A 21,907-nucleotide genomic window follows, 5' to 3' on the forward strand; every position below is an offset into this window, starting at 1 on the left:
TTGGCCATCATATTAAAAACAATACAATACCACATGTTTATTTTGAAAATATTGTTGTTGAAAAATATTGTAGCAAAATATATGTTAAATCCCCCAAAGAAATACTGTCCTTATATTATCATTAAAGAAGTGTGGTTAGTTCACTAAATACCACAGATATACTGGAGGTCCCCTCCCATATGATATTGTGCTTTTTGTACTCGTGTTTAATGGACTTTGGGGAAGTGCAATGACCACTCCCCTCTTTGCTTTTGTCTATAGTAAGATTTACGAATCAAGACTGTCTCGAAAAGGCGGGGCTATCTCCTGCTTTGCCCTGCGTAGTAACGGCTCCGGCCGGTGTGCCTGGAATCTCAAAACAAGCGTTTCCCAGCAGCCTGATTATGACCCGCCCCTGCGAACCAGAAACAGCAGATAGTCTGACGGATAGCGCAGAAGAAAGCCAAGCTGGAGCTGCCCTGGGAAGTCGAGAGTCTGCCAGAGTCAACGCAGAACTACGCCATTTCACTACTGGCTAAGGGAACAACAAACTGAAGCTACAGGTATGCTGTGTTTAGCGGTTATCGGCGATACCATGTTTATTATTGTGAAAAAGCCGCTCATTTTGGTCTTAGCGCAGCTACACTCTTTACCCAGGCCTGGGAACGGCCCTTAGGACTTGAACGGAAGAATGAAGCAGCAGACCGGGTCAGAGATTTCAGGAGAGGGGGAGGCTGGGTCACTAGCAAGACGAGGCCCCCGTCTTGGGGGGGCAGATGTCCACGCCTCCATACGGGCTGAGAGTGTGTGGAAAAAAATTAACTTGGGTGTTCCTGTTAACATTTTTGCTGGTCAGTTCTATCCCTATCGCTGAAGACTTCCTCTGTTCTATTAGCGTAATTGGATTGGTCGGCTAACGTTAGTAACGTTACCTGGCTCACGTTAGTTGGCTAGCTTTTACGTTAGCTAGCTCATTCATAATGCTGAGCTTTATCCACTCTGATACGAACTTGAGTGGCGACTAGCCTTTTCTTGTATGGATATAACTATTATAGCAGCTACTTGTAGCCCTGTCCAGGTCACTATTGAACCTCCACTGTTTAAATAAAAAATGTTGCTAGTTATTTCGGCGCAGTGAGCCTTTCGTCGACATGTGTGCCTCTTTCGCTTTCATAGTTGATTTGATTATAACGTGTCGTGTGACTTCAGGAGCGAGCTGGGCTAACTTAGCAAGGAAGATTAACGCTATAGATAGATCAGTTCTGCTATTTCTGTGATGAGAGACTGTCCACATGCAGCCTTTTCTTGTTGTAAGAACAGCTGCCATTACGTATCTTGGTTCAGTAGTGTGCACAAGGCCGACATTAGACATGACTGAGCATGCTGGGACATGGTACTCAACCATAGTGAACTGCCCTTGTTTAATTTTGAGGAAGCTTGCTTGACATCAAAGTCGAGGTGTTGTTACTTTTTCTGGTACTTCACACTTGTGTTTGCAATCCTACTACATCTGCATTAAAGTGGTGACTAAACATATGACTAACTGTGCCCCGTTGACTTCTAGATATAGTTTTTGTTTTAACTAACTTTAATGCTAAATAAACTCTAAACCTAAGAACCTTTCTGGAGATCCTTGGAAATCCTTCAAGCACCCCATTGGCCCCACTTTGAGAAACGTTTGCAAAGAGTCCATACAGGTGACTGTTTTGTGGCTTGGTGTCAGTTCTTTCTCAATTTCCTTGAGGTCTTTAAGCTGTTGTAGGGTGTGTTGTTGTACTTGATTCAATATGTACCACGCTCAGGGAAGAGCAGACTATTTCAGAGGACCAATACTTATGGGTTGGTTTCCCCACTATAATCAAAAGCCCTACTGTGTACTTTGCTACTTTCTGTTTAGTTTATTACCGGAATACTGATAATGGTAAATTATCAGTGTGTCCTCCTTAGAGCTTAACTATTTAGACATAACCATCTCTCAATTGTCTTAAACTAGATTACTTTTAACCCTAGTTCTAATTCTGAGTTAGGATTACACTTGTCTGTATGTAAATATATACTAGAGAAATTGTTTACTCAGTTTCTGTGCTTTCCTGGACCTTTTTTTTAACGTGCTTTTTAGTGAATTGTTGTCATCTTAAAGATATAAAATGTAGAGTTCTGCATGGCCTAGTTTTCAAGTACTGTCGGTGCCACTTTTTGGGCCCGATAGTTATCAGGAGTTCCCTCTCTGTCAATGCCTGCCAAATCAGGAGGCCTGGCCAGCCAAGTGGCTAGATTCCGAGGAGCCAACAGCCCGAAAGGGCTTTGTCCTCCTGGCTCATTTTGATGCCTGGACAAGGCTCAGGCTGCACTATGAAACTCATGCACCTTCCACTCTGAGGCATGGGGCTAAAAGAAAGAAAGAAAGCAAGCAGGCTTCAAACTTTTACACAACTTACTCCACCCATACTTAATATGCTAAGACGGCAGTGTTGCTTCAAGTTTAATTTCACAACTTCATTTGGTCTGACATGGGAGTTTCCTGGAACATACAATGAATGTGATTGTGCCACTGAAAGTAAGTTACCGTATTCACCGATGCTGTGCATGTACAGTAGTAAATACTTTTACTATGGCTTCTTTATGTCTTCGGTTTTATTTTTATAAAACTTTGATCTAGTTTTAGGTTTATGACTAGGTTTCAGACATAATCTCTAGGCCACCGAAAGGCTTTTTTGGTCTTGGCATGTTGCTTATTAGCCTAAGTGTGTGGTTTCTGTTTTGTCCTTGTAATATGACACATTTTCTAATGAATTCACAGGTAAGAAAACTATAGAGCAGATGGGAAGAGATTTAAAAAAAAACAAAAAAAAAAAAAAAAACAACTCAAGTAAAGTATAATATTTTCATCATGGTACGGGTTTTTGACTGTGCTGGTTTCAACTGTGCTCTCTAAACAAACTGCTGTTTTTTTCTGCTCACAGTTACATATTTTCTATGAGTTTGCCCCCAGCTGTAACCTTTTGGAGTGTGGAGGAATGCACCAGTAAGCCTATCGAATGGGATCGTCAAAATCAAAGCAATACAGAAAATGTTATGTAAAAGTTTTTTTTAGTCAATGCTCAGAGGAAAAGCTTGGTGCTTAAAAGGCTAAATATTTTTTTTTCCAGAAAAAGGTACGTCAAATATTAAACGTAACAGACCTGGTACATTTTTGTGTGTTGTGGAAGATGTAATGACAAGGTGTGAGTGAAAAACGGGGTCAACATTACACTATAAGGCTAAGCCTGCCATTCCTCAGGAAGCCCTGCAGTGGAAAGTTATTCTTAAATGTATTATCATGGGTAATCTGCTTAATCCAAATTACTAAAGAGGTCTGCTCTACGGTGCTGACTCCTATGCTATATTACTACCACAGATCCTGGGTAAATGATGGGATTGTGCAACACTTCAGGTCACTCACTGTCTGTGCAACTCTGTATTGTTGACAACACAATACTGCTGTGGTCATCTAGGGCTTAACTTGTTTCCGTTTTTCACAACAGTGCTTTTGTTTTTGTAATACGTTTGCACAAGGCTGTGTGTAAGTTTGTATGACACTCTCCAGATGCATTAATGTTTAGAAAGAGTTCTATTTATTTGATCAAAATTGTTATTTTGCACTATTATTGACTTTGCCTCTTACAAAATTGCAGCACCACCTAGAGCTGGGCGACATGGAGAAAATCAAATATCACGATATTTTTGACCAAATACATCGATGTCGATATTGTGGCGATTATTGAAGGGTTGACTATTGCTGCTTTCACAAAATATTTACACAATGAGAGTTTTGATAAATAATCACCAATAATGTGGATACCATGACTAGGTGGGTAAAGGCAAATAATAAAATGGTAAGTAAGTCCAGACAATTCCATCACTTCACTGTAATGCAGCCTTCAAACCAGAGGCCTGTACTATGAAGCAAGATTTGGCGTTAGCGAGGTAACTTCACGTTCAACCCAGGGTTTTGTGTATCACGACGGTGGATCACTTGTTACCGAGTTAAATCGCCGTGGTAACTTATGCTGAACACCTAACCTGCTCGGGAGCAGGTTATGTTGGAGATTAGAGATCAACCGATGTAAAAGCACCGCCTACTGACCAATCAATACTCGATTGATAACGGCATCACCGTTCTTAGAAGATCCGGTGGAGCTCTGTGCGCGGAGAGAGGTGAGCTCATAAAAGTTAAAACATTTAGAGACCGACAATCCCGTTAACATTCCCTGATGGGTATCTTTATGAAATATATTGATTTTCAGCCGAGGGAATTACGTATAGGCTAATTGTCGGCTTCTTGAGCCGTGTGTTGCCAGTGCCACACATCGGTTTGAATGATGTTTTTATATTTTTTTTCTCTCATGATCGCTTACTCACTGCCAGGGTTGCAACTGATAATATAATAGGCTAAAGCAACAACAGTTTATGGAAAGCAAAAGTGTAATTATGGTCAGATCTTGGTCCTGACTGCTGGGGAAGTGATATTGATAAGCGTTGTGATTTACGCATTTACAGCATCTGCTATTTTTTTGCCAGCTTTCCTTCCTGTTTTAGGAAGCAGCGACTGTATTGCGTTTTTGCCTGCAAAACCGTGTCTGTGTTCTTCATATTTATGTAGAATTATAGTTTGCTCTTATGTAAAATATGCAGCTCTGGTAGACGTTGAATGCGATTGGTCATGCTGTGCAAACACCGCCTCTTTTATGTGAACGCGTGTTGCTGGATTGGGAAACCCTGGACTGATTGAACTAGTTGTTAACCACCGTTGTGAGACAGTTTATGCGGGATTAGATTAGGTGAAGCCGGGTAACAAATAAATCCAGGGTATGTTGATCTTGATTCGTAGTACAGGCCTCAGGAAAAGACAACACGTATGTCATATCACAATATTACGATATCCAAAATGTAAGACGATATCTAGCCTCATATATCGATGTTGATATAATATCGATATATTGCCCAGCCCTAGCACCACCTCTGTGATTTTCACATCAAACATGGTATCTGAGGTGTAATCAGGTTGATTAAACAAAGAAATAAGATAAGGACATAAGAGGAAAATCAAGAGAAACTGCAAGCTCCCTGCTTAAAATGTTGGCATTGTTTGAATGTTTCTTAGACTAATCACATTACTTGGCTAAGTAGCCACATTTATTGACATATACAGCAACTTCATTTTAACAGCCATCATGCTGCCATTTTTTCAGTGTTTTTTATGCCAAGACAATATGACAATAATGATTACAGTTGGTTTGGTTAATAATAGTGGCTTCAAGTGAGCAATAAGATGCCTTGTGTCTCAAATTATTACAGCTTTATCTGCACTGATTCCACCCCAGGAGACAACACATAGTTCCTAAGAATATCTTTAGCAGATGCTAAACTGACGAAGTCTCACTCTCAGGGCCTCTTCACTCCGTAAACTTTGCCTGCAATGGAAGAAGAACCTCCTCTCCCTTGGCTTAAAGCAGGCAGGGGTCAAACTGCAGCTGCAGCAGACCTCAGCGGTTGACACTTGCATGTGGGTGTATTTTTGCCTCTTGCAAATCCATCCTGATATGAATTTAGAATACCACCATGTCATCTTTGTGGGGGCTGAAGGAGGGAAGTGACTAAAAGACAGTGAGCCATCTTCTTTTTTGGCCTAGTTGTCTTTCTGATGTTCTTGGTCTATTTTGTCCACCTTTTTTAAACCAATGTAAGGTTTCAAGTTTTCTATCTGGCTCCTACCAAGCTGTGTTTCAAGTGCATACCCCTTATTGTCTATGTGTATGTAAAGGTGGGGATGATGTTAAGCTGTGTAGCTGGGGTAGTGTTATCTAAATTGGATCATAGCACTATGAGAGGAGAGGGGGTTATTGAGTCCTCTCACTCGCACCCTCTCAACGCTATTGATGTACCAACACCTCCACCTCCAATATCTCATACTTGCACCAGTTCATACATCGCAGGCTAGCTCTCATGGATGGCAGGTGTGGTTGACCTGCAAGTAAATCTGAATATACAGCAAGACTTGTATTGGATGGATATGAACAGCAATGAAATTACAGATTCATGTACATAATATCGTTGAGTTCTTATGTTATTGTGATCTCTGGATTTGAGCAGCGTTTGCTAGTTGCATTTGTTGGTAAAAAGCTATTACCATAATGTCATGCATTCAGTATGTGGAAAATATTGGCAGATGCATACCATGATGTGGAATGGAGCAGGTCTGCATTTTAACAGTAACTGTGTGCCAAGTAGCCTAAATAAAAAAAAAAAATTGTTTTTATTCTCCTTCTCTTCAGAATGGCTGTGGATATCTATGACTCTCAGTACCTGCTCATCCTGGCCCCTTCCCTAGTCATCGCCCTCATGTTCCTCTTCTTCTGGCTCTTCATGAAGGAAACCTCCTACGATGAGGTGCTGGCCAGGCAGAAACGCGACCTCAAGCTACCACCATCTAAGCCAGACACCCGTAAGAAGAATGAAAAAAAGAAGAGCAAGAAGAAGGAGAGTGCCAGTGGAGGTGGAGGGGAGTCGGAAGAGGATCTTCGGGATTTTGATGTGGCTGATGGTGCCAACAGCTCCACCCTGGAGGTAGAAGAGGAACCTGCACTAGTGGCTACTCCAGATCCTGCTCCTCCAACACCTATTCCCTATGTGCCTGTTTCAGTGTCACCTGATGCTCCTGCTGGTCTAAGGGAGAGAAAGAAGAAGGAGAAAAAGGCTGCCAAGGCCGCTGCTGCTGCTGCTGCTGCTGCTGCTGCTGCTGCTGCTGCTGCTGCTGCTGCAGCAGTTACTGCTCCTTCTTCTGAGGAGCCAGAAGTGAACGGCTCAAAGCCGGTCAGCCGCAAGACAGAGCCATTCCTGGCTGCAGGCAAACAGTCCAGCCCTCCCTCTCCCCAGCTTGAGGTTCAGGTACAGGTCCAAGCTACTCAGGCTCCTGTTCAGGCTCAGACACCGCCACAGATTTCTGGAAAGAAAAAGGAGAAGAAGAAACAAAAAGCAGAGCCAGGTGAGTAGCCAAGAGTACAGTTTAAAGTGGGGTTGTCACTTAGATTGGATTAGATGGAAATAGCTAAATCTTTTGTTTTATAAATTCCTCCTAAGTTACAGTGGATGACCAGCAGCCAGAGGTTAAGGCTGAGCAAGCTCCAGCTCCAGTCAAGAAGGAAGCTCCCATTGTGGCTGAAACCAAAGTTCTGGACGGTGCAACCCCAAGTGCTACCAGTGGCAGGAAGAAGAACTCTGCCAAGAGGCAGAAGACTGAGCATGGTAATGGTGATACAATGGTCTCACATACTAAATTATATCTAAATTTCTTTACAATATCAGGACATGCGCTCAAGCCTGAACTTCTCGCCTTGTAATCAAATGTTTTTCCTCAAATCCAGTAGATGAAGCCCATGTGCTGGCTGACTCAGCAGCTTCTGCGAACCACCAGGCAGGCCATAACGATGATGTACATTCCAAAGGGAGTGGCAAGAAACAGAAGAATGAGACTGACAAAGGTAAGGGGGGGGGAAGAACAAGTCTGATCCAGTATTTCATTCTTTGTTGTTGTCCCTGCCATTTAACAACATGCTAAACTGCATGGTCTTGTGTGTCTTAAACAGAGAACACGGAGGTGAAGCTGAAGGAGCTGCTGTCTGGTCTGTCCAGCCTGGCTCTGTCAGAGGCCGAGGCTGTCAGCGTGATAGCTCTCCTCGGGGAGAAGAGCCCTAATGCTTTGGATGCTTGGCACAAAGTGAGAGATTAATAAATGATACATTTGAATTGGGTGTTGTGACAAGTGACATTTCACACTATTTGCATTTGGCAGGAGACCTGGTATTTGTAGTTGGGACTTGCCATGCCTGCTTTCTTAATGTTATGTGTCTCACCACCAGTCTGCGGCTAGGCCTGACCCAGCTGCACAGGAACGAGAGAGACTTCTTACAACTCTGCAGGAGGAGGCTTCCATTGCCAAGGACAAAGTGAAACAGCTTAGCCAGGTCTGGATTCCCATGCTCTTCTTAATGAAGTACATACTATGATACATTATTTATTCCCAACTTATTTTAGAGTAATTTATCAGCTTCATATGCACTCTTCTGTGCTTTAGGAGCTTCAAGTTGAGAAGCAAAAGACAGGCCGGGTGGAGGCCATGATGAGAGAGCAACGTGGAGCCATGGAGAAAGAACTGGGTAGCATGCAGGGCAAAGCACAAGGCAGCTACCAGGAGCTCCAGACCATGCAGATAAAGGTGATTTGACTTCTTGCATAAGTATGGACATTAAATCACTTGTTTCCCATTGTGTATTATTACAGTATATTAGACAGCCCTCTATATCATCAATACTGTGGGGGGGGGGGAGGAGCAGAATTTAAAAAATGTAAAGGAACCCAGACCTTTTGGCATTCCCTTAAGGCTGCATGCAGACTGAATCATCTTGTTTATGTGCAGTTTCAGCAGGTAAGGGAGCAGCTGGAAAGCCAGATCACTCGACTGCAGCAGGAGAACGGCATCCTGAGGGACGCAGTCAGCTCTGCCACCAACCAGATGGAGAGCAAGTCAGTGTTACACTACTAGTCACTACAATAGATAAGACCCTACTGGTCATGCTCACTAGAGCTTCATGCATGTCTCATCGGCTCGTCTTGGTGAAACTATCATAGTGATCCAATTCATATAAGAATTTCAGCTCATTGTCTTTGCATTTTATCTCGGACTTCTCATCTTAAAATTATTCTCCATTTCTTCTGCCTGTGTTGCTCACTTAAGAGATCCATCTGGATGCACAGTTGCACAATGTGAAATGCCCCCATTTTCACTTCACTCATTTGTGTGCATGTTTTGCTTGATAGGAATTCAGCAGAGCTGAACAAGCTGCGTTCTGAGTATGCCAGCCTGATGAAAGAGCTGGCGGACAACAACAGCAAGCTGCAGCAGGAGGAGCACCAGAGGAAGTCACTGGAGGTCAGCTATAAGCAGAACGTGTCCCAGCTGGAGGTACGCTAATCCAGATGTACAATATGTTGCTATGTAGGCCGTGCTTCAGTTTCCCCAGGTGAGACAAAAATGAACTGGGCTGTACAAAACCTGGGCCATGCCGCACAGCCTCAAATCTGGTTAACAGCAGTGGTAGCATTACCAAGGAAATGGGAGGAGGTTGAAGTGGAAGTCCTAGGCAGGGGTGTGGGAAATACAACTTGGGTTGGGAGGATTGTGTTGGCTGTGGAAGCTGGAATGTTTGAGGCTTTGTGCTGTGTATGAACAACCCTTTCCTGCGAGACACCCAGATCAGCCCTTCCTGTCTTTTCATTGACTGTGATTAAAGATGGAAATTTTAGTTGCTGGCTTGAAACAGAATAGTCTCGGCAAAGAACCTGAGAGCCATGGCAAGAGTTGAGATTTTGATGACAGAAATCTGGTTTTCTTTATTGCACAGACTAGAAAAATCAATTAAAGCGTCTACAAGATGTTTTGTAATTTGGACTATCCATTAACTTAGTTTAGAACATCCAGAGCTGTGTTTGAGTTGAGGAAAAAGAGGCATGTATAAATTCAGGTGGCCTTAAAGGAACACGCTGACTTATTGGGACTTTAGCTTATTCACCGTAACCCCCAGAGTTAGATAAGTCCATACATACTTCTCATCTCCGTGCGTGTTGTAACTCTGTCCGACAGCTCCACCGGTAGCTTAGCCTAGCACGGATCCTGAAGGTAATCGGTTCCAACTAGCCTACTGCTCTGAATAAGTGACAAAATAACGCCAACATGTTACTATTTACATGTTGTGATTTGTCTAGTCACAGCGTGTACAAATAACAAGGTCACATTAGACACAGCCATCTTCTAACCGTATATAAACTGGGAACTATATTCTCAGAAAGGCAAAGCACTGCTACTTCTGTTACTTGGGCGGAGTGATATGCTTGCAGCATCTGAGAAGCCCGAGCAGAGAGTAGCAATGCTTCGACCTTTCTGAGAATATAGTTCCCAGTTCATATACGGTTAGAAGATGGCTGTGTCTCATGTGACCTTGTTAGTTTAGTGTAGTGTGGCAGTACAGCACTTGTTTTCTATCATAAGGATTGGGAGAAACGTGTTCACCAAATTGGATATATGTCTCCATCCCCAGGCCCAACTGCAGGATGCTAAGCGAAGTTGGGACGAACTGCAGAAGTTCCTCCACAGTGTCAATGCTGAGAGAGAGAAACTTCAGGCCTCAAAGCAAGGTGATAAAATATGTCGCACTAAACATTCGATCCTTTTAACTTGTTTCTTCTACTACATTAAAGAGAATTGTCAATTACATTCAGTAACCGGTTGTCTGTGTATTTGTGGGTGCAGAGCTTCACAGCAAGCTGTTGGCAGTGGAGACAGAGATGAACAACAAGAATAAGGAGATCCAGACCCTACACAGCAGCCTGACTGAAGCAATGGTTTCCAAGGATCTGCTGGAGCAGAGAGTGATGGAGCTTATGTCCCAGCACAGTATGCCTGATGACTCAATGCAAGCCCGGGTTCAGGTGAGCCGCTACAACATCCCATTTTAGTACTCTAAAGTGTTGATTCTATATTGAGATGCACAGTGAATTTCTCTGTGAAGCAGAACAACACACTTGTATACACTAATACAGTCTGTGTTTAACAGGACCTTATGAATGAAAACAAAGGTCTTCAGGTCCAGAGCGAGACCCTGCAAGTCCAGAATGAGACCCTGCATGCCCAGATCTCCTCACAGGTATATTGGACAACCTTATTTACCTATGTTTAGTTGGACAAATATGCTCACATGCCTAACTGTATGCATGTAGGATAACATAGAGTTTCTTCTAATTTAGGTCACCCATGTCTCTCACATTGAGGAGCTACAGAAGCTGTGAGAAACAATTTTGACCTTTTCAGACATAGTGACTGCATTACAAGTGATACTGTTGAACCATTTCTCATGCACTCTCCTAACTCTTCCCCTGTGCTGTTTAGATTGGCTGATAAGGAGTTGCAGAGAAAGAGTCTGGAGGATTCTTTAAATGCGGAGAGAAGCAGTGGGGCCAGTAGGGAAACTAACATGCAGGTATATTTGCAAGAGCACTTCAGCTACAGCTTTTTATACTAACATTGCATTAGTTTATTAGTCTGCTGGAATTTGGCCAACATGTTCTGTGCCTCTCATTGTGTTCAGAGGGGAATATAAATTGAAGACCATGTACACCACCCTGCCAGAAAAAGGGTTGACATTTGCAGATATTTTGTGTTCGGATGCCAAACCGATATAATTTATTTCACGGTTTTATAAACCTAAAACAGAATTATGAGTGCTATGTCATTGCTCAAACTATTGCACAGTCTGTCAGATCCTGTATCATCTTGGCATAATAAGTCTCTCTTTCTTGTGTTTCCTCTGCAGGCCTTGCACAATGAGAACGTGTCACTGAAGGCAGAGATTCAGAATCTGCAGGCACAGATTTCTGATCAGGTTAGCCACGTACCTTGACTGTTTCAAGTGTTCCAAGTTTAAAAGGCCCCTATGGGTTTGTGTGTTTTTCTCTTTGACACACCCTCTCTATTTGACTCTCCCCATGCAGACTGCCTCCCAACTGGCTTTGGACCAGTTCCAAAAGAGGTGTGTGTGAAAACTGGAACATATTTTAAATAAGTCATCTGGTTAGGCTTGTTACTGTCCATTAAACTAGTAAGCCATAATGAATAACTGAATGATGTTATAAAACATTGCTGCCTACCCAGTGTCCGGGAGAAGGAGGACAACATGAAAACCGTAGAGGACCTTCTGGAGAAGGGGCTGATTGAGGTGGCCAACAAGGAGGAAGAGCTCAAGGTGTTTGTTTTCTCTTTTGCTGCCTCACACACATTTGACTGACGTCAGCATGCTTTAAGTGACTGTGCATTTCACCGCTTGCCTTGTAATCACAATCCCTAATTGGACAGAAAATCTTTAAGTAATTTCTCTCCCTGATGCAGGCTATAAGAGAAGAAAACAAGGCACTAAAACAAGAAATAGAGACCCTTCAGAGAAAGACAGCAGAACAGGTGAGTTGTATAAAATCTTTACTAAGGCTGCAACCACACTACAACGTTTTTGTTTAAAAAAAACAAATATCTTTTGCTACATTTATGCCTCGCGTCCACACTACTCCGGCTTTTCCGAGCCCCTAAAACGGAGACATTTGAAAACACCGCTGAGTACACTCACTCCCCATGCAAACGCACATGCCGGCCCTGCTATTCTCTTAAAGAGATCGATGCAGGCACCAACGCACAAGTATAAACTTCAGGCCACTTACGTAGGCTACAGCGAAAGCTCTGCGTGGAGCCTCCACAGAAACATACATTTTTTGCCATTGTTCTTTCTCCAAGTATTTTCTGTTTTTTCAACTCATACAAATCAATGATTTTCAACCACAGAGCAACGGTAGACAATCTGCTTCATGTTTACACCGGCACGTGCATGCCCTGTGTATGCAAATGATCGTGTGATATGTGTTGTCAGACGTGTTAATATGGATGAAGATTAGTTCTGCTACAGAGCTAAAACGCTTGTGTGGACGAAGATCATTTTTCTTTGAAAATGCTGTTTAGTAGCATAGTAGTGTGGATGTAGCCTGTGAATGTAAAGTGTGTTCTCTTAATCGGTATGGATTCCTTTTTAAATTGTCTTTTACCCTTATCACAGGCATCATCAGAGTCGATAGTGGAAGAACTTCACAGCAAGTAAGATCAATCATTGACTTTGGTATTATATTACGATTATGGCAATGTAATAGTACCATAGTTTTATGATCGCCCAACCCCATCTACAACAAACAAAGACACTAACTTTAGTTTCCGTAACACCAGTCCGTAAGTCATAATTACATGTTATAAAACCAAAGGCCACTCTACTGTAAGCATTTAAAAACTAATTCCTCCTGGCACTCCAGGCCACTCCTGAGACACACCCCTGATAATTCTCCGCTGGCACAAGAGGCTGTGTATTGTTAAATGTCCTCTTGTCACGGATATTATCAGCAGATTCTGTGTGACGTCAAACTGTTCTCTATGATGAACCATTGTTTGACTTTTGCTTTATAGGATCCAAGAGAAGGATGTGAAGCTAAAATCATTGGAGGAGAGTCTACAGATAGCACAAGACAGCAGCTCTACCAGAGAGAAGACAGTTGAGGTGTGGGCTTTTCTGTTTCAATGAAATACTGTGTTTGCAAATTTCAAGTGCTCTACCTTATATTGTTCATGTTGTATTGTCTTACTTTGAACTCTTGTCTAAAGCTGTTTTTGTCTCGCAGGCTCTGGAGCTGCAGTTGGCTGCCCTGCAGGTAGAGGTAGAGCAGCTGAGACAGAAGGAGACATTAGAAGAGCTGACCAGATCTGGTACCCAGATCCAAGAACTCCAGGCTCAGTAAGTTAATCCCTATACTTCAACATGTCATCGTTCAGCGTTGCCTTCACAAATCAGACTAATGGTAAGAGCATCTGACCCACAGGCTAGCAGCAAAGGACCATGAAATCCAGATGCTACAGGCTGAGCTGGAGGCAAGGACTAAGGAGCTGAGTGAGAAGGTGGAGCAGATACACCAACAGGTGAGGAACAATCTCAAAGAATTGCTCAAGTGCAAGTGTGACACATTCTATGGTTTGAATCAGGAAGACTTGTCTAGCTGTAAAAGATTTTACCAAGTAAGCATAGTAGAACAAACGGGCCACTTCTGACCAGTGACTCAGACAAAACTGTTCATGTTTGAATTGTTCTTAAATTTAGATTTTTTTTGTTTTGTTGCGAAGGTCATAAGAGATATAAAATTCTCATTCAGTCCTATTTTTGATGGAGTCTTTTCCCCTCCTTAAACAGCAGTCCCACACAGCAGTGCCAAGCCCAGAGCTTCTTACAGCGTGAGTAATGTTGCATTCCATATGATAACATACACATTTTCTACACACATTTTCATTTTAAAGAACCCGTAACTACATCATTCAAAATGAGTGGTTATGTTGTTGTCTATTAGGTTGTCAGAGAAGGAGAAGCAGGTCTCAGATCTCCAGGGTGAGCTGGCTGAGCTGAGGGACTCCCTGGAGCTTCATAGGAAGAAGAACAACGTAGGTTTCCTACAGTGTTGCACCGAACTGTATACCACCAGTGACTGTTCTGGTCTAGCCCTGCGAGACATCATCCCCTCCCCTTGTGTTGTTCCCCGAAACACTCCCCTCACACTGGAGTTGCACACAGCATACATCCATACTTCCCGTTGTCCACTGCCGCTTAGTCCCACTTGTTTTGCTTTGTGCTTTCTTTAGCTAAGGTTGTGTTTTCAACATGATTGTACACATCAGTACGGATGTCTAATTTGATTTGGATTGCTTAAGCTGAGCGTTTCATAACCGGGCTTCCAGCCTACTCCTGTTATGCTCACAATTGGCCATGACTGTTTCAGCAAGCTTGTCTGTGCTTGTGGGTGATTCAGAGCGTTAGAAACTCTCCTACCTCTTTCTTTTTTCTTTTCTTTTTTTTTTTTTTTTTGGTATTTGCATTGAAAAGCATATTTATGTGGCCTTTGTTTTCAAATTTTTGTATCTGCCTTATATATATCCAGACATTATTACCTAAATTTGAATAGACTAGTAGTTGAAATACTAGCAGAACTTGAAGTACCAGCAGAACATTGTTACAATACATATCTTGCATACTGTGTATGTTGCTTTTACCCACACAAGGTGCAAGACTGTGACTCTCAAGGCTATTTGTTCATACTTATTTTTAGCGGCTGGAGCATGGGTGAAAAACAGAGTGTAGCAATTTTAATATGAGAAATGCGTTCGGTTTGTTCTGTTACTCTACCAGTCTTCATTTGAGGGTCACTGAATGCATATATCCATCCTGAGGCTGAACTGAAAGTAGTATCTCTCTGGAACTGACCAAAACAGGAGCTTCGGGAGAAAAACTGGAGTGCAATGGAAGCTCTGTCAGCTACCGAGGCCATGCTTCAAGGGAAACTCAGCAAAGCTGTCAAGGTTCGACACCCCACCTCAGTCTCCTTCACTCTAGTTCCAATCTGATGCATCCCCAAAAAATGCTGTTTTTTGCCATAATTGACCCAATGAGATTTATTTTTCGCCATCATCCATTACAAAGCTGCATACTCATTTACCTCACTCTTGCCCCTCCCCTCTGTTGTTTGGCTTTAAGTTTTCAATTGGCCTTGTGTTAAGCTGTTGAACTATGCTACTCCCCTTGGGAATCTCAGACTTTATTAACTTAACATATATTGGTTTCATTAGCGGATACATTTTTGCATTAAGCTCTGAAATATATAGAAGATTTCTCCTTGCCCAAAGCTCAGGCTGATGCTTGGTAATGAGTGCGCAGTGACCTAGAAATTGTTTCACTAGATGTCATTAGGTTGAGATTCATGGTAATCATTTCTGCTGCTTTCTGTCTGTCATGTCACTTCTAGCATGTGTTCCCCAAAATTCTGCTTTGTGACATCCATACTGTCAATGTCACCAGTTTTTCAGTCAATGAAAATCTGTGTAATTCACTTTGATTTTAATGCATTCTTTTTAAAGGAAGTATGATCATTTAAAATGTTGAATGAATATGCAACAGTGGCCTTATGTTTCTCAATGCTCTGTACTCCTGACTGAAAGATCTTTTGTGTAACTAAATGTAAAGCAAAATCTACAGTGTCTTGTAGCTGCAGGTCCATTTTGTGTAGACATAGAGTTGGCTACCAGATAGCTGGTCTATTAACAGTTATAGTAAGCATATATTTCTGCCCTCCTTGCTTTACATCAGGGTAGGGTACATGCTGAACCATCGACACAGCAGCTGCTCTTCAGCCATCTGAGTACAGTAGAAACCACCTTCTTAGAGCGGAGCCAAGGAGTTCCTTGGCAGCTGTTGTGTACTGTCAGTGCACACTGGTTGTATTCAACTCTATACACTCATTTCAGAGCTGCCTTGTGACACGGTGTGTTAATGTGAATAGTGGTTAGAGTGCCAGCTGGCTAGTGCTTGGCATACGCTCTCCCTTCGGGCCCTCAGAGTGACAGTGCATGATGCTAGCCTATTGTGGGAGGACTGATAGCTACTTTTTTATTTATTGAAGAGTTTCAAGGTACTTTGTACAATTTCATGAAAGCATGTTGATGTATTTGTGGTTGCAGGAGGACTGAAGATGTGATGTGCTCTGAATGTGAGGTTGCTGACAGTCGGTGTAGGTGTGGCCTGTTGAAAGATGCTGATGTTTTCTTAGGGTAAATGAAGGAGTGAGACAGCGTTTATCCTGATCCTCTAGAATTATAATTACAAAGATTATGTTAAGTGAATCATTCCTGTAACATTGATTGGAGCAGCTTGATGCATGACTTGGTTTAAAACGGCCTCATGGAAATTAGAATAAGGAAGAAGGAAAGGTGGTGGTCATATCTGCTCTGATGACCACTGGACTTTGTCTTCGAAGTGACTGAACTATGTGAACAGCCAGTGCTCAATCTCCTCTCCTGTCTTTTTGTCTCTTTGCCCGCTCCTGTCGCCTTGTAGGAGAACCAGACAGCACTGACAATGTGTCAGGCCGAGTGTCGAGATGTTCTGCACAGACTTCTGCCCCATGTGCCTCTGCCCAATGAGCAGGTATGGATAATATTGGATTTTTACCTCCCATGCAAATTTGTGTTTGAAAACCAGTCTTACTTCGTTGCACTTACTCCTCCTGTGTCGTGATTTTTCTCTTTACTCTTCATCTCCTCTTTCTAATAGAACCATCAGGAATGGCTCCACAGATTTGAGGGGGCAGTAGCTGAAAGCTCAGCTGCACAATCCACCCCTGCACTAGGGGACTCTAAGGTAAATAAAGTGGAAGTGAAGTAAATTTGAATCTTTCCTCTCAAACTGAAAATATTTTTAGCAAGAAATACTTTCCTCTCTCTCTCTCTCACTCTCACTCTCTCACTCTCTCTCACTCAAACTAGGGACTGGCTGAGAAGCTGAAAGAAGCCGAGGAAGCTCAAAGGATTCTGCAGAAAGACTGTGACACATACAAGAAGGTGTTGGCAGAGACGGTGAGATGAGGTTTTAACATTTGTGCTTCCTTAGTGGTGTCTCTTGCCAAACTGAGCTGTCATTCCTGCTGTATCCACAGGAGGGCATCCTGCAGCGCCTCCAGAACAGCGTGGAGCAGGAGGAGTCTCGCTGGAGGGTGAAGCTGGAGCTATCGCAGGGAGAGCTCCGAGAGGTGTGTTCAGGTTTAGCCAGAAACAACTCCCAGATTGAATTATTAAATCTATATTATTGCACCATGTGTGGGTTTCATTGCATAATTCTTCTGTCTCTTCCCTTAGATGAGCCTGAAAGTCACAGCTCTGGAGCAAGATGTTGAGAGACTAACTGATGGCGCAGAGTTGGAAAATGTCAGTCCAGTAGAAACACAAACTCAATCTCAAACTAACACTCTGACCGAATGTAGTTCAAACATTCTGCCATTTTAACTCGTGTTTGTCTCGGTCACAAGTATCTTTGAACCTCTGTTGTGCTCTGTAGCTTAGAAGAGGAAAGGAGCACTTGGAGTCTGAGTTGGAGAGGGCGGAGCGTGAGAGTGCCACCTATGTAACAGAGGTCAGAGAGGTGAGCAGAAACTTTACTCCTTCACCCAGTCATGTCATAGTGTTCATCCTCATGTGGCAAAAGAACAAGCTCTGTTTTAAATTTCATGTCCATGGCATGTTTTAATGTTTTTGTGACATCCTGTTTATTTGGGGCGTATGAAATCCACACAACACATTAAATAGTCCATATTCAGCTCTAGCAATGACTCTACTTGACTTACCAATCTAACTTAATAGACTGCTTTTGGAAATTTACAGTCATACGTGGTTTATTTATCACTACACGACTCTGCTAAATAGTAAGAGCATTCCCTTTTTGTAGAAGTCTTGTGGCCTGATCAGCTCATATCACTGCGTAGACAGGTTGTGTGCTCGTAGGGCTGTCCTGGACTGACTCTCACAGACTCCCATTAAACATATCATCTCAAAACTCAATTTCAGCTCAAAGATCTGTTGACTGAATTGCAGACCAGACTTGATGGCTCATATACAGAGGCTATCAGACAGAATGAGGAGCTGAATTTGGTAAGCGTTGCTCACCCTCTAGCTAGAACCTCAGTGACGTGCTAACTCAACCCTTAACTTCAAGAATATATTCTTGGATTTTAGGAGCCAGGACTCCTGTAAAGTAGCAAAAACCAGAGGTGCATAATGATGACTGATGTTCACACTCGGTGATACTTACAAGACTAACTCTTTGTTTTCTTTCTACACTGGCACTAAATTCATCTCACTTTGCCTTTTTCAGGCATCTAACAGATGGCCTACTAGTCAACTTGCCTTCCTTCTGCAGAGTCTAAAAATATCAAATGTGCTCCATTTTGTCCATCTTCAGCTATGATTTTTACTCTACACCTTGAACTGCACCTCTTCAGCCTTTTACAAACTCTGTCTGTCTCGTGGCCTTTGTCTTTCCATGTCGCTGGACTTTACTGTGGTCTTTGTGTAGCGTTAAGTCATTCATTTTTTGACAATATATTGGCTGCGTTTAGACCAACAATAGCACTATCAAAAATGTAGCTTCCTGATTAATTACAATGAGGACTTGAACAACAAAAAAACAACACAGGAAGCATCAAACTTCTGTTGCAACGCATTGTTACATTGTCCAGCAACAATGCATTAGGCCCATACGTACAAGTGCATATCCCTGGTTACTTAAGGTGAATGATGTAATTTAACTTCTTATCTTGCAATCAAAATGACAGTGAGAACTTTCCAGAGTTGTAAAATCCTGTTTCAAGGTATCGTAAACCGCTGTGCAGTATTGTGGCCTCTGATAAACCTTGAAACATGAATGTATTACTCAAACTAGACTTCTCGGATCGGGATTCATCTTCTCACCAGTACCTGTAGCAACATGCCCACACCAACGCAGCCCCTTGCATTCTTTTACTTTGTGCTATTCTTGGTTTGAACATGGCCTATGTAGGACAAGCAAAAACTGTTAGATCTGTGCAAATCTTGAGCACTTTTTATATGTAGGCAATGTGGGCAGGAGGCTCTCAAAAAATGCTCTGTGTACATGTAATGCTAAATTATGAATGGGATTCACATGTGTGAATGGAACGCTATAATGTGCTGTTGAGCGTGTGCTGAGTGTCTGTTTTGATTCCAGCTGAAAACCCAGCTCACTGAGACGCTGTCCAAGCTGGAGACCGAAGAGAACGAGAGGCAAAAGGTGGCCGGTGACCTGTATACGGTAAGAATATTTGTTTATATTTTTATCCCACTGCTGATAAGTATCCATCTCCAGGACACATTGTTAACATGTGGAACGTTCTGGTCCTTAATCCAGGCCCAGCAGTCTCTTGATCTGATCCAAGGGGAGCTCTCAAAAGTGACTGACAACGGTGATGACCTGATAGAGAATAGCAGTCTGTCGTCACAGAGAGTAAGAGTCTGGGGCAGTATGGGTGCTGTAACAGTTGGTGTTCTATGTCTTTGCATGTATGGTAATTAAGTGGTTACATTGAGCTCTAAATCAGCCATTCTGTCTCTGACAGGAAGAGATTGACAGAAAGGAGAAAATGACTGCAGGACTGAACCAAACAGTCAGAGAACTGCAGCAGCTGCTACAAGGCGTCAGCCGGCAACTCACCAAGAGAAAGGAAGGGGTAAGGCCTGTTACTGTGCTGTTCTTACAGCCCAATAAAACATTATAGTATCATAGTCTCTCACATTTGTGTGTTTGAATGTGGAGTCTGAACATTCTGCTTTCCTCCAGGAGGCTGACAAAGATCTGCCCAAGGTATAGTGAGAGGAGGACAGCCCCCCCCCCTCCTCCTCCTCCTCCACGCAGCCATCCTGACTGCACTACAGAGACCACCTTTGACCTTCGGTCTCATCACTACCACCGTCACACCATACTGTCACACCAAGCCACACCCTTTCCCCAACCTCCGTCGCCTCACCTGTACTGTAGGCAGCCTCCAACTGACTCTGGCCCAGTCTCACTGTTGGCAGAGGTTACTGTTAATTCCAAACACTCCAGACACTGTACCAAATCACACTACACCACTCCCACCACATTCCTCTTTATCAGCAGCATCGCCAGTTAATTTTTATTCTAAACTTAAAAATGACATCCAGCATAATTTAAACTGCGTGGCAACCATTCCTCTGTTTAAAACACCTGTATTTTTCAATGAAATCCTTTTGAATACTACAGTAGTTTTTGTTGTTTGTCAAGAGAGGACAGTGATACAAATTTCCAACTTGATGACACAAACTTTGGGTTTTTAGTCCTTTTTTCCTTAACTTAATAAAGATATGTATAGTTTTAAATGTACCAGTTAGGACCTGCTGAAATACACTATGTTGTTGATCTGTTTGCCTCCTGACCAGTAAACATTCACAAACTGTGCATTCATGAATTCATAGCTCCATGCATACCTTGGCTCAGTATTGGGTGGGAGAAGGGAGATTTAAAAGGAGTCTTCAGCATATCAGAAGGGCCACTACGTGACTGTAACTATGGAGATGCATGGACATATTGTAGTCAAGTCTGTACTCCAGCTCCAGAGAGAAGGGAGACTGACCCTGGCTGTGGAAAGAGAAGGCCAGGTCAACAGTGTAAAGGTTTTTAATCCTACTGCAACTACTCTAGGAGTAAGCGTCCCATATCATCTGTAATCAACACACGCTATATTGTTGCTAAGTTCATTAACACTGAAGATTCTGTTCTTTTTGTAACAGGCGATGTTAATAAAAAGGGATGCTTGATAAATCTGTCCAGTTTCGTGAGTTGAATCTTTTTCTTCCACTGCACTTCTTTCTCCCTACCACTGTGGGGCAGCATGCAACCTTACTGTAGTTGACATTTCAAACTGATTTGATTCACAGTCTTGAAAAACCTGAATATGCACAGGGAAATTACAAAGCTTCTGCTTATAAAGCTTTTGCTGGCAGGTATAATTCTTCCTTGGCAAAGTATTCATCTGGCTTCCCTGTACACGATAAACATGTTTGTCATGTAGTGGTGATATTTTAGGCAAGTGGTTTGTAGAGAAGGTAACTTCCTGTGCAGCCTAAATTATGGAACATTTGGGGTGTGACCAGTTTCCCGTGATGGTAACATGCTATACAATCCCTCAGAACAGGAGACTGTTTTCTCACCTCCTGCATGAGGACATACAAAATATTCCCATCAGTAAGAAGACGTGAAAGGAAGTGAGAATTTAACTGGTAGCTTAAACAATCAAAATATTACCAAGGACAACGTCTGACGGGGGGAAAAAATCACTTGTTAATGCTGTGAGTGGCTGAGTGTGAAAGTGTACTGTAAACCCAGATGTGCCATGGGTGTGATTTTTTTTTTTTTTCTTTTCTTCTTCTTTGTAATGTTTTAGATTTAGCCTCTGCCGCTACCAGCTTTCTATTTTTATTATTTAAAAGATAAATCAGGTTCTGCGGGACTGGATCTGACTTGACTTTGGGTATCTGCACTGTACAGCTCTCATCTTTGCATGTTATAAGGCCTTTAAAACAACAGGAGTGTTGTGCTGGTTGGGGCTGGGGGGGGGGGGGGGGGGGCGGGGTCAGGTCAGTGGCGCGAGCAACATGGGATCAGCACATTCCTCACATTCTCCCACACTGTCATGCTGCAGTCAGCTGATTGGAGATCTGGCTTTTACCTCCATGGAAACCTCGCGACGAAACCGGCATTAGTGTATCTTCAACATACACGTCATTAACTGGATAACAAAGTGTCTTTCACAAACCTGCTGATTTAAATGTCCTCTGAATAAAATGAACTATGAAGCTATTTGTATTACATGTTATTGTATGATAATCTCTAAATGTGACACATGTATG

General features: G+C 42.6%; 1 protein-coding gene across 9 annotated transcripts; it reads left to right on the forward strand.

Moving 5' to 3' along the window:
• The first annotated feature begins 274 nt into the window (after positions 1 to 274).
• ktn1 (kinectin 1) lies at positions 275 to 20,823 on the forward strand. Of its 9 annotated transcripts, none has more exons than XM_031278682.2 (36): positions 275 to 542; positions 6,294 to 7,003; positions 7,099 to 7,263; positions 7,383 to 7,499; positions 7,605 to 7,735; positions 7,878 to 7,982; positions 8,093 to 8,233; positions 8,435 to 8,541; positions 8,836 to 8,980; positions 10,113 to 10,209; positions 10,325 to 10,503; positions 10,629 to 10,718; positions 10,819 to 10,856; positions 10,961 to 11,051; positions 11,385 to 11,453; positions 11,563 to 11,600; positions 11,723 to 11,813; positions 11,957 to 12,025; positions 12,669 to 12,706; positions 13,067 to 13,157; positions 13,279 to 13,391; positions 13,477 to 13,573; positions 13,842 to 13,882; positions 13,996 to 14,086; positions 14,912 to 14,998; positions 16,530 to 16,619; positions 16,746 to 16,832; positions 16,958 to 17,047; positions 17,128 to 17,220; positions 17,327 to 17,395; positions 17,526 to 17,609; positions 18,032 to 18,115; positions 19,209 to 19,292; positions 19,389 to 19,484; positions 19,597 to 19,707; positions 19,818 to 20,823. In XM_031278682.2, the coding sequence occupies exons 2-36, from the start codon at positions 6,295 to 6,297 to the stop codon at positions 19,845 to 19,847; spliced, it is 3,858 nt and encodes a 1,285-aa protein (XP_031134542.1). In that variant the 5' UTR covers positions 275 to 542; position 6,294; the 3' UTR covers positions 19,848 to 20,823. The 9 variants fall into 9 exon arrangements, with proteins under 9 accessions (XP_031134542.1, XP_031134544.1, XP_031134543.1 ...); XM_031278684.2 differs by having other exon boundaries at positions 13,845 to 13,882; XM_031278683.2 differs by having other exon boundaries at positions 7,386 to 7,499.
• Positions 20,824 to 21,907: the final 1,084 nt, after the last annotated feature.

The sequence above is a fragment of the Sander lucioperca genome, chromosome 18 (assembly GCF_008315115.2).
Source record: "Sander lucioperca isolate FBNREF2018 chromosome 18, SLUC_FBN_1.2, whole genome shotgun sequence".
Taxonomy (NCBI): Eukaryota; Metazoa; Chordata; class Actinopteri; order Perciformes; family Percidae; genus Sander; species Sander lucioperca.